The sequence below is a fragment of the Puntigrus tetrazona genome, chromosome 20, assembly GCF_018831695.1.
Source record: "Puntigrus tetrazona isolate hp1 chromosome 20, ASM1883169v1, whole genome shotgun sequence".
NCBI classification, from domain to species: domain Eukaryota; kingdom Metazoa; phylum Chordata; class Actinopteri; order Cypriniformes; family Cyprinidae; genus Puntigrus; species Puntigrus tetrazona.
Window position 1 is genome coordinate 18,515,010 of NC_056718.1, and position 12,621 is coordinate 18,527,630.

The 12,621-nt window shown below is 36.0% G+C and overlaps 1 protein-coding gene across 2 annotated transcripts; it reads left to right on the forward strand.

Annotated features, from left to right (window-relative positions):
- The first annotated feature begins 215 nt into the window (after positions 1-215).
- opn5 (opsin 5) lies at positions 216-11,372 on the forward strand. Of its 2 annotated transcripts, XM_043218678.1 has the most exons (8): positions 216-585; positions 1,008-1,075; positions 2,717-2,859; positions 4,837-4,956; positions 6,422-6,592; positions 7,026-7,360; positions 7,436-7,680; positions 8,727-11,372. In XM_043218678.1, exons 3-8 carry the CDS (start codon positions 2,739-2,741, stop codon positions 8,788-8,790), a joined length of 1,056 nt encoding a protein of 351 aa, XP_043074613.1. In that variant the 5' UTR covers positions 216-585; positions 1,008-1,075; positions 2,717-2,738; the 3' UTR covers positions 8,791-11,372. The 2 variants fall into 2 exon arrangements, with proteins under 2 accessions (XP_043074613.1, XP_043074611.1); XM_043218676.1 differs by lacking the exon at positions 1,008-1,075.
- Positions 11,373-12,621: the final 1,249 nt, after the last annotated feature.

Consider the following 12,621-nt stretch of genomic DNA (forward strand, 5'->3'; position numbering starts at 1 on the left):
ATTTTATGGTTTTGCAGTTAGCTATTGGTTAACCCCTTTTATGCAAATCTTTACAGGAAATATAATAATTATAATAAAATCATAATAAATACGGACACCGTAAATGATTATATATTGCCGTCTATCCGTATGATTTATATATATTGCATAATTGATATGTCTGTTAGATGAGGGAGGGGCTTTACTGACTAGAGCTGTCAGAGCTGCTTGTGAATAGAGGAGAAAACCCGATCTAGTTACTTTGACCAGTCGCTTTCTATCGTAAACCGAGCACTACTGTTCTACTCCACCACTACTAGGTAGCTTACTGCTCATAGTTTTTCTTAGTTTATCTCGACAGTACTCTGAAGGAGCGTGCTGAGAAACAATCATCATCATCATCCTCCTCCTCCTCCTCGAAGAAAGACGGAGCAGACAGCCCCTCAGCTCCATCAACAGAAGCGCTCAATAACAGGAGCAAACGACCGCGGCGCAGTGAGTGATTTACAATCGTGAATTATGGAAAAGTTATCGGTCCAATTTTAGGATTTCCGGAAGAGAGAAAAGTGGTCAAATCGATCGGGATGGTGGAAGAGTCATAGAAAGGTAAGCGTTTGTTTTTCGGGGAACGTTAGTGAGCGCTTTCCGTGCCGTGTTGCACATGTTGCGTCTGTTTTTGTGCTTTAGCTTTGAGAAGTTCATCATAAACAAAAACGTTTAAAAATGGACACAGGTTGCGAAAGAAGCCTTGGGAGAATAGCTTAAACAATGATGATGATGGTGTGATTTATTTTGTAGTTTTATTTTAATATTGCTTTATGTCTATATTTTATTTTATTTTTAATTTTTTTTTGCATTTTTAAATAAATTGATACTCCACATATTTCATATATTTATTACTGAAAGGAGAACTACAAAACTGATTAGAGGACGGATAGATCCAGATTCATTCCACTTCATTGCTGACATATATGCTACTGTCTGCGCTTATTAATGCACAATCATCGATTTTCTGGTTTGTTTTTTAGGTTTTAAAGAAACAGACATGAAGATAAGTTGCTGCAAGAAGATACGTTTAAAGTGATCGCAAATAAACGTAGGTGCACATCTGTTGATGATGCACGAGGCGCACATTTTAATTATTCAGAAATGAATCCTGTTTAATGCAATGCAGAAATATCCTTCCATGTTTTTAATGTCTTCTCTATGTTTATTTTAACAGAAAAATATTAGAATATCTCCCATTTCAGCTTTGACAAACGCCTTGCACATTTGACTATAGACATTACACCAGACGGTGCACTTCTACAGCAACCCACCGTGACTCCTTCAACACAAGAGCAGTTATTCTTTTCTCTTGTTAGTTCGTCATTGCATGTTGGACAATATTTGTTATGAATGGAATTCAAAACTTATGACCTTTTTGAAGGGTCTTCTCTAGCTTAAGTCTGTTACTTTATGAGATTTTATTACTTTAAGGTGTATTTAGGGGAGGGGATTCGCTGTTTGGTAACCTCACACATTCTGAGTTTGCATCTGCAGGGGCTTTAACCAAAAGATGCACACAGCATCACCTCTGATCTCCTGGGAGATGATTGCAAAAGCTGTGTGTCGCTAGTGAATACTCATTAAATTAAGCCTGTTTGTCTTCCATAAATCCACTGCACGTGACTGAGATTGGTGATAGTAAACTCAATACCATGCCTGTTTGATCTCGTATCGTTTGCTTTTAGGTAAATGGTTGTCTTCAATTATGGAGAGGTTTGTTTTGAGGAGTTTGACAGGTCTTCTTTCCATCTCTACAAAAACACAAATCCCGATGTAGCGGTTTTTCGACGAGTTCCCTGGATATTCTTTACTTTTTACTTGTCTTTGGACAAAAACATTTGTAATTTTTAATTCGTTAAATCATTAGACACGACCGCATTTAAGGAGTCTACAGGCACACAGAGTAAATAAATAAAAAGTGAATGAGCTAATAGATACCTTCACTGCAGATCAAATCTAGATGGCCGTGGTTTTACCTGGTTTTGCATGTGGACCCAGATTTCTGAATAATTACTTTTCTGTTCTGTGATTTAATTCATTTTGATCATTTAAGTCAATCAATCTGCGTGATGTTTTATAATACCATTGGAAATGCATGGCAAACTGATAAATGTGTGCAAAGAAGCCCCCTGCTGTTACAGTAATGAGCAACCTTACGTGATTTACAGTGATTGACATTGGAAACGTATGAATGAGACAGACGGATGCAGGTGCAAAAATCACACACAAAATATCTTATTTATTCCAGAACTATCACTAACCAAATGTTAATGGTAATCATTTGGACAAGCGTCAGTCAGAGGACCTGTCATGAACCCTTGCAATTTGCTCTACTTAGGTACAGCTGAGAAATGACATGACTGAATCATGGCTTTTTCCTACAGCATGCCATTATTCACCACCGTCTCAAATGCGTCCGGTTTGTGAGGAGCAGTCATATATGTTGATTCTGTACCTATGCTCATTCGCCTTCTAATTCTTTTCTTTGCGCGCCAGCTTTTTCCATTGAAATGCACAACGGCTCAATATTACATTGATGGCGGATACGAAAGAAGTGTCTTCACGTACTTTGCAGGGCTTAATGTGGAGCTGTTGGATGTGGCTCCCCTCCAGTTTATGTTTCAAACTGAGTTCAAAGACTTTTCTGTTTTAGCGTTTAATTTTTAATTATTGCTTTTTTGTTGTGCAGGAAAGTAATCACCAAGGCCCTAATGGAGAATGAGACCATCTCTTCAGGCTACGTCCCACATTACCTTCTTCGAGGAGATCCCTTTGCTTCCAAGCTGTCCAGGGAGGCAGACATAGTGGCGGCGTTCTACATCCTTGTCATCGGTAAGCGTACAAGCTTCTACATAAACAGCACGCGAACTGTGATGGAGAGGATCAGAAATACTAATTTAATAATAATGATTTGAATTCAGATAAAAGGTCTGGATTATACATTTTTCCTGTTGATTTTAAGAAGCTTAATTCGTAAATAGTTTATAATAATTTGTATTACTGACTTTCAGTGACGTCTAAGAGTGAGGATTTATTCTTACTTAATCTGGCCTGAACATGTAACATCCTTGCATAAGACCAATTATTTTTAATGTCATGTTAATTGGTAAGTCTTGCATGCTAGTGAACACTTTTGGGAGTAGACACATTGACTTCATAATGTGACAGTGGGATCAGCCCATTCAAGGATCGTACCATAACTCAATACGGAATGTTAAATATATATCTTCATAGACATGTTTGCATCAACGCCAAATGCCAAATTTACTGGCAAAAGAGAAAAAGATTCTCCATGTTTTATTTATGCATCGATGGATTTCATTTGACCATCCATAAAGAAACCCAATTATTTTTGTCATTTTGAAAAGAACCTTGTGCCATATTATTTGACTCATTACAATATTCATTACTGGCTTTTTGTCCCGTGTCATAATCGAAGGAATTCACACCTAGCATAAATATTTATTTTGCTGATGTTACACATTTTAAAAATGTCTCTTGAAAATTCCATTCACTTCCATATCGGCTTGTATGTCTTCTTTGTGGTTTGTGGTATGCAATTAAAGCGAAATAAGGGATTTTTATTGATGTTGTTTATTACTGTACTAATATTTATTTAGTATACCACTAAGTCCCTGTAAAAATAGAAATTTAGTTAACTGAACCTAGGACGCATTGTTGTATGTTTATCAGGAAAAATTTAAGTGGTTTAAATAATAATAATAATAATACTGAAACAAAACAATTAAATAAAATCACATAAAATGTAAAAGGCAGCATATTCTTTTTGAACTTTTGACAGAAACTGAGGCATAGCCATATTTTTCCTTTGAAGAGCTACCTTCTTGATTCAAGTGTAATTCTCTTTTAACCTGAAAGCTGTGTGTTTCGGTGAAAAGACTGAATCAATAGTTCTTCCTCATTGTATTTCTCAGTATGTTTTCCTCCTTTTGAATCACGTGAAGATGTTGCAACAGACATGTGCTCTCAGTAACATAAATGGAGAAGTGTCAGTTCACTTTAGGAAGGTAACTTTTGGACGTGATTTGGTTTTTATTTATGAATGGACTGCCCCTCCAAGCTCACAAACTGTAGAGACAATGTATCTTAGTAATGTTAATGTGCGTGATCCATGCACATTGGATCCTGATCATATGAGGACAGCACACTGCAGGAAAGTGAAAGAGTTCATTGAACACTCACATTAAATAAATTCTCTGAAGTGGTGCATCCGTCAGCTGACAAAAAAAGGACAAGATATGAAATTATGTGGTGCTCACAATGGCCTCTGCATTATGGACTGAACATAAAATTATATAACCTTCAATATAATTTTGTGACAGTTTCAAAGCCCTGTTTAGATTATGTGCAGTATATAATCCAGGTCAAATAGAGAGAAAAAACAAATAACAACAGAAACATTGTGTTGTTTGAATGTATGCGGCTGTAACCAGAAAAAAACCAATCATCACTTTGCTCTTTTGGCCTTTTCTCATTTCACAGAGTAAAGGTATAACCAGGAACCACTGACTGTTATTGGTTCTCTTAACATGCAGTTCATTGTATTTCAGCAAACGCACAGACTTCAAACACCTGGGCCTCTAGCTGATGCAAAAGTCTTGATATAATGGAAAGAATCCATAAAAAGCCTTTTTACTAAACCGCTTTATTAAGCATAAATCTGCACACCGTCTTCACTATTTAAAAAGGGTAACGAATTTGAATTCCCCCCAGGCTTTATTCATCGCGTGTGCAGTTACACATTTCTGAGAAAACATGCAGTTTTACAGTTTGTCTTACGTTTTACAGGTATCTTGTCAGCCACTGGAAATGGTTATGTCATATACACAACCACCAAAAGGAAGGGCAAGTTAAAGCCACCAGAATTAATGATGCTGAATCTGGCTGTGTTTGACTTTGGCATATCAGGTGAGACTGCGACGGTGAATGTTTATGCTGAAATGCTTTTTTATCCATCAGCTGTGCTTTTCAAAAACAAGTTCTTATTTATAAAGTGAAAAACGTATTATACAGCTGAAAGGATCTATTTGTTGTTTATAGGATTTTCTGTCTTTGTGTGTTGGAGTGTTTTTGGTGTATAGTGTGTATAGTTTGTATAGCTTTGGCTTCGAGCATTGCGTTATGGCTCAAAGTAAATCAGCCAAGGTTATTTGTTACTGTCCTTGATTGATTTAAGATTGATGCCCAAGAGTTTGTGACCTTCATATAGCAAGAGCATTAAAAACTATAGGCTAGTTTTAATAAAAATCATAAAGTGCTTGCATCTACCAGGGAAAATGATTCTGAAGTCGGTATACTGTAAGCTCTAATAAATGCATCTGTATAATGTAGCAGGGCTACAGAGGTATTTGATTGGGGCTCTTACCCCAGTAAAAAGAAAACTCTGACACCAGAGAGCTTGCCTTCATTCAATGTTCATAACAACAAGGTTACATCTCTCTTTTTTTTTAACTACTTTGCATTTATACTTGTACTCTAGCCCCACCTAGTGCATGCTTAGTGTCGCATAATAAAAGCAGATAATAAAATGTCTTAAATGTCCTAAAATTATGGCACCTGTTTAATAGACGTTGCCTTTTTTAAACAATTTTGCATTGAGGAGATATCAGCTATAGCTTAAGTGTGAGGGGCCAAAAATTCTATCAGTTATCCTTTATCAGTTGTTTACAGTAAGTTCAGTTGGATGCAAATAATTTATATTCTATATTCCTACATACTCACTTTTTGCGTATAAAGAGTTTTCGAAAAATCGGAATTGGAATCAAATTGATTTGGATATTTCCAAAATGCAATTGGAGGAGACTGCTTTTTAAACTTTTTGCCCATTAGCAGCATTGCAACACTGTATTTGAGAATAATGAGGCTGTTGTTTTCCAGAAGTCATGCACATGGCAAACTGTTTAAGTGCGTCATATTCACGCAGACTGGGGGTCATCGTATGTCTTCGTCTGTGTTTTGTCCATAGATGCATTCCATACACTGCAGGCTCACAGAGAGTCTAAATGAGAATCTGTGCATATCTAAAGAGATGTGATTTTAGATACAGACAGTTCTTAAAATATTTATAAAGATATGAAATCTATTAAACTTTAGAAAGATTTTTTTCCTTACATTTTACAAAGTTTGTAATGACCTATATTTTTCAGTTTATTGTCCTGTTGTGTTAAATACATGAATTAGATTTCATTTTATTTGGTTTATGCTAATTACATGTAAACATGAATGAATATTGAATGTGGCCTTCGCTGTTTCCAGTTTCTCTGTGTGAAAATGCCCTCCGAGAGCTACTGTAAAACAGACATTCTATTGTCAGTGATACTGGCTTAAATAATTTGTCCTTGACATTGAGTTATTTTTGTGTGTGTTTTGTCAGTCAGTGGAAAGCCATTCTTCATAGTGTCTAGTTTTGCCCATCGCTGGCTGTTTGGTTGGCAGGGCTGCCGCTACTATGGCTGGGCCGGCTTTTTCTTCGGATCTGGAAGTCTCATCACTATGACGATTGTCAGCTTAGACCGCTACTTGAAGATCTGTCATTTAAGATATGGTAATTCAAATTTGCCTGCCTGTCTATTTGCTGTTTTAACTATCATTTCTATCTGTCTGTCAGGTGTTTTGACTGTCTGACATTCTATCTATCTATCTATCTATCTATCTATCTATCTATCTATCTATCTATCTATCTATCTATCTATCTATGTCAATCTGTTTATTGTGTTTTCTCTAAATTTTATCTGTCTGTTTTTTTTCTTTGATTGTCTGAATGTCATTATATCTAGCTCTCTAGCTCATCTAGCTTTTGTTCTTTGTCTACATACCTTCTACATTTGTAACTGTATTTCGATTTGTCTGTCGCTCAATATTAAGTCGTTTCCCTCTTGTATATCTATCCGTCATTCTGTATTTCTACTAGCTATCTGTCTGTCTATCATTTTAGCTATCTATCTAGCTTTACTACCATTCATTTACTCTGCCATCAGGTACGTGGTTCAAACGGCATCATGCCTTTCTCTCTGTGGTTTTTACATGGATCTACGCTGCCTTCTGGGCCACCATGCCAGTGGTGGGTTGGGGTAACTATGCACCTGAGCCGTTTGGCACCTCCTGCACGCTGGACTGGTGGCTGGCCCAGGCCTCGGTGTCTGGCCAGAGCTTTGTTATGTGCATGCTCTTCTTCTGTCTCATCTTCCCCACCAGCATCATCGTCTTCTCCTACGTCATGATCATCTTCAAGGTGAAATCCTCAGCCAAAGAAGTGTCTCATTTCGACACGCGGAATAAGAACAACCACAGCCTGGAGATGAAGTTGACTAAGGTCTGTGCGCTTTGTTCTTCAGAAATGCTATGTGGAAATAGTCATTTTTCAAGTGCTTCCATTTGCATCCTTCAGGTGGCGATGTTGATCTGCGCAGGGTTTTTAATAGCGTGGATCCCTTATGCTGTGGTATCAGTGGTGTCTGCTTTTGGAGAGCCTGATTCAGTGCCTATCCCGGTCTCTGTCGTGCCAACTTTACTTGCCAAATCCTCTGCTATGTACAATCCAATCATATATCAAGTCATTGACTGTAAGAATAACTCTGCAACAAAATCCTGCTTTCAAGCTTGGAGTAAAAAGAAACACTACAAGACTTCAAGGTATGTGCAACATTCAAATTCTAGAGGAATAAAGGATGTACTGGCTTTGATAATCCTTATATGTAGGATGGTATTTAATATTCAGCACCTGAATTGGCTGAAAGTGTACTCACCCTCAGGCTATGCAAGACGTAGATTTGTTTCTTCATCTGAACTTTGGAGAAAATGTATCATCGCATTTATCATTACTATCACTTGATCCATTGGATTTTGAGAATTATTGTGATGTTTTCATCAGCTGTTTGGACTCCCATTTTGATTTAATGTTAAATTTCTCCAGTTTCCTCCAATTTCTTCTTGCCTGAGGGTGAATAATTATTCATATTTGGGTCAATTATTCCTTTAAACTCATTTTCCCTAGTGCATAATATGATTGAGTACAATATATGCATGTTCAGAAATGATTCCTCTGCACTTTACCATTGTATTATGGATCAAATGCAGTATGCAAATTCATATTCCACTGTGGGCGGATGTTTTTTTTTTTGCTGCTGTGCTGCATCTCGCTGTCTGTCTTGTTCCATTAGTATTGTGTTAAGACAACTTGTGTTAAGACAGTTACCTATGTCAAGACGCATACATCAAGGTAGTTAGCTGGTTAGCATGGCCTAGTTAACCTTTGCTGGTAGATGCTATACAAATTTGTAGAATTGCTTTGAATAAAATTACGTTTTCTGAATGCAAAAAACATGTGATATGTAGCATAAATGTGATGCATTTATATGTTCTGCATTGTTTCCATGTGTTTCATATATATATATTTTTTTGTGTCACGTTTTATTTTACAGTGTAATTGTACATTCAAGCACAGAATAATATTACAAAATTAGGATTAGGGTGTAGTTTAGGGTAAATGCATGTAATTATTCATAATTTACTTTTATTACTATAGTACATGCATATAATATGCAACAAAGACACTGTATAATAAAGTGTTACTCAACTTTTTAAATGCTTATCGGAACGATTGTTGACACAAAACCCTACCTGAAAAAAAATACTGATTGACTGAAGACTATTGAATGCAGCTGTCTTGTTTTTCCCAGGTTCTACTCCATCTCTGCCTCCCTGAAACAGAGAGCAGCCAATGAAGTTCCAATTGAGATATGAGGAAATGACAGGAACTCACAATAGGCCTGTGATAGGACACTGGGCAATTTGTTATTGTGCAATTTAGACATCAACAGTTCACACCCGCCTAACTTTGCCGTTATATCCTACTTCCGTCAACTTACCCTTCTTTTAAATTTGTCTGTGTGAGTCTAAAGGAATTAAGTGGTAAATATAATGTATTTTATATATTGTTTTTACTTTGTTTGCATTATATCCCAGCGTTCCAAGAACCACAGTGTTTAAATTGTCTGCTTGAGGTCTAAAGTTACTTTTCAATCAGCACTAGTCTGTGTTCAGTGTATTGTATCTGGTCACACATGCATCTATACATATAGCTATATACAGTACACGCTAGTACTTACTGTTTTTACTTTTTAATCAAATTGAATGGACACTGATGCACTTACTGAATTTTCTTTAACATTATTATAAGAGACGCAGCATGATAGTTTTAAACCAAGTCTAATGATTATATACTTATATCCAACATTTTACATTGAAAGTTGTCGTCCCCCAAGGATTTAATCTGGTCTTAAGAATATAGTCTTTTTTTTATTTCTAAACACTAATTTTAACATACTTTTTTATAATAAACTTATTTCACAAAATAAGCTCATAGAGGGCCTAAAATTAATATTCACTGCATGATGGTGTTTTATCATTAGAGAGAAGCTTGTAAATACTTGAACAAAAAACTAAATGCTAGCACAATAATAGCTAAATATGAAAGAGTTTAAACTTCTTTTGACGCTGATCACTGTTTAACATAAATGGCAACCAGTAAGATTTTTGTAACTGGAGCTTTGTTAACACAGTAGACATATTATCACTACAAAAAAAAAAACAAAGAAACAAGAAATAAATTGAATTAAGTAGAAGGACCTAAAATAGTATTTTCTGGTAAGACATACTCCATTAATCTGTTTTTATGACTTTGAAAAATAATTTTCTATAGTGTATAGTGATAAAAACTAAATATCTTCAGAAATATCTGTAATCATAATTTTCATTTTATAATGAAAGTGGACACAAGCTATTCTGATCTCTTTTTTGAACCACAATTTGAAAGCTTTTGAATCCACGAGTTCAAACCACAATTGAGTAAATGAAGATCAATGTTTCTGAATGAAAAGATTATTTTTATGTGCACCAGACAATCATTTACAAAGGTCTTCAGCTTTAGTGTGAAAAAATGCATTTGCGCTATGCTCTCATCAGCAAACAACAGAATAAAGTTGCACTTGTAAACCTTGTTGGGTTCGGTGTAGAATGACCAGAGATTCCCCGTTCTGATCTCCTGAGCCTCTGACAACTGTATTACCCAAGGTACTTCAAATTCTTGCAGTCTGTTGGTAGCTGATCCTCATGGTGTTGGATTTCCCTCAGCAGTTTATCCTGTTTTTCAGCAGTTCAATATAATGCCCACATCTTTTCTCTGATGCTTTCGTACCGTTGTGACAGAGAGGGTGTCTTCCCCTGCAAATCAATGCCCCAGTTGCAGGAAGTAGAGAATGCACTGGATGCCTCACTGCCTGCCTTCTGTTGTCCTTGTCATAATGCAGTTTACAGCAGCCAGGAGCCAGAATAACAACCAGACAATACGCTACCCTTCAATTTCCACCTCTCACGGTCTTTTTAAATAATTTTTTTAGGACATAAGTGAGACTTGAATGCTTTGTATATAATATGCTGTTTCCAGTAAAAAATGTACAGTACAGTATATAGTATGAAGAAAGTAATGAAACCAAAGGTAAACCAGTCATATCTTTATTTTGTTTAGGCAGAAAGAAGCCTTCTACTAGAAGCCTGCTCTAGTCTTCCCAATCAGATCTGACAGGTTTGCCAATGAATAACAAATTCCTGAAATCACCTTTTAATGAACGAATAGAAAGCAGAAAATGCGTTGATGTGTGAATTGGTGTAAAATGGGATGTCTAAAGTGGTGATCCGGGAGGCAAATAAAGTTGGCAGATTGAAAGATACTAAATATTTGCATATTTCACAAGTGGGGGGGTACTAGTACAATATGCATTCTATACTATTTTTAGGGTTCTGCTACTGCAGGGAAGCCTGTCACAACATTCAGTTACAAATGCACAATGTTCTGTTGCATTAGTCTGTTCATAAAATGCATTGATTCAGGTTCTTCCTGCTTGATTCATTTTTTGTTCCAGATGTCCTGGCATAAATGTTCATCTAAATGTAATGTCCTGGCATAAATGTAATAATGCACCTTGATTACATGAAAGCATATATTCCATGTAAACTGAAATAGTATATAGTCGTAGAATATAGTCGTAACTTTTCATAACACACAATGAGCCATTATTTAGAATCATCATGTTCGCTTTAATATTGTTTATTATCATTAACATTACCTTTGAGGTGGACATTTACTGCAAAGGTCATTGTCAATACGGTAAACAGGGTTTTAATGTTTCATTTCCACATGTTGAAATATTCCTCTGTTACTGTGTTGATTTCACATTTTACTGTAAACCTGTATCAATTCATATGCGTGTATCCATGTCAAAAAATGTAATAGTGATCAAAATATTGAATAAAGTTTAAATACATTAAACATTTGTGTTAGTTTTTTGCAGGATAAATTGTGTTATATGGAAATGGTGATTGTAAATATTTCCAGACAGATACTGTTATGCATTGCTTAAGTCTGTTTGGCAAGAAAATGTTGACACTGATGCCAAGGGCTAGCAGAACAACATGGAAGACATTTCAGATAACTCATGGCAAGGTATTAATTTTTTTTTTAATGGTTGTGTAGCTAGAACCCACAACGTTAGAATGGAAAATAACACCAATCTGTTTAAATAAAACACATACGGTACATTTTAGCGCAAAGCTTTCGTTTCCTTGGCCGTATCATTAATAATTTTATACTGACTGTGGAGCCTGCCCTTGGTAGGACCCTGCTCTTGAAATAAATACTATGATCTCAGCGGGGGCCGCAATATGATTCGCGCGAGATAAACTCCACACACGCCGTGAATTCGTGATTCCGGAGCGGGCAGAGAATGGACCAAGAACCGGGAGATTGAGCTCAACACTACAGACACGCTGAGCTGACGCGCGCGAGCACGTGCCCACCGCCGCGCGACCGTCAGGTGGACCTGATGGGAATCACAATTAGCGTTAAACTCCTTTGCAATCGCGATCACTTCTTAATTCACTCTTGCAACAACTGTAGGTATATCTATACGACCTTTCCTAAAACATATCGACGTTCAACTTTTAGCACGGCAGTTAATTTGTACAACAGCGTTTTCTCCGCCATTTTAAAAATCTGTCCCTTACTTAAAGTATAATAGCCTCAATAGCCTGCACTGCTGGTATAAGATATTACTTCATTACAGGTGAAAGGTGTAAAGACCTTTTTTGCTCAAATAGCCTACCTGAGTAACCCACCAAAGGTAATTTTCCTTTTTGGAAAAGTGAGCACATCTACATAAAGTCATTCATCACGTGTGTGTAAATATATATGTGTTTATATATATATATATATATATATATATATATATATATATATATATATATATATATATATATATATATATATATATATATATATATATATATATATATATATATATATATATATTTTATATTTTTTTTTTTTATTATTATTATTATTATTATTTTTTTTTTTTTTAAAGAAAAGATATAAGTGTACTTTTGACTTTCCAAATCCCAGTTCAGATGTAAACACTAATACAGCTCCCTTATGCGAGGCTTGTGCGAACATAGCCGAAAAGCTTGGAGACAGAGTCCCTCAGGGATGGAGAGTGAAGATCAACCTGTCTGTCTGCA

Excerpts from the sequence above, each read along its gene's own strand:
- opn5 (XM_043218678.1), top strand. The coding sequence starts at position 2,739 with ATGGAGAATGAGACCATCTCTTCAGGCTACGTCCCACATTACCTTCTT. Across the intron at positions 2,860-4,836 it reads GTTCTACATCCTTGTCATCG|GTATCTTGTCAGCCACTGGA; the intron begins GTAAGCGTACAA and ends TACGTTTTACAG. Across the intron at positions 7,361-7,435 it reads TGGAGATGAAGTTGACTAAG|GTGGCGATGTTGATCTGCGC; the intron begins GTCTGTGCGCTT and ends TGCATCCTTCAG.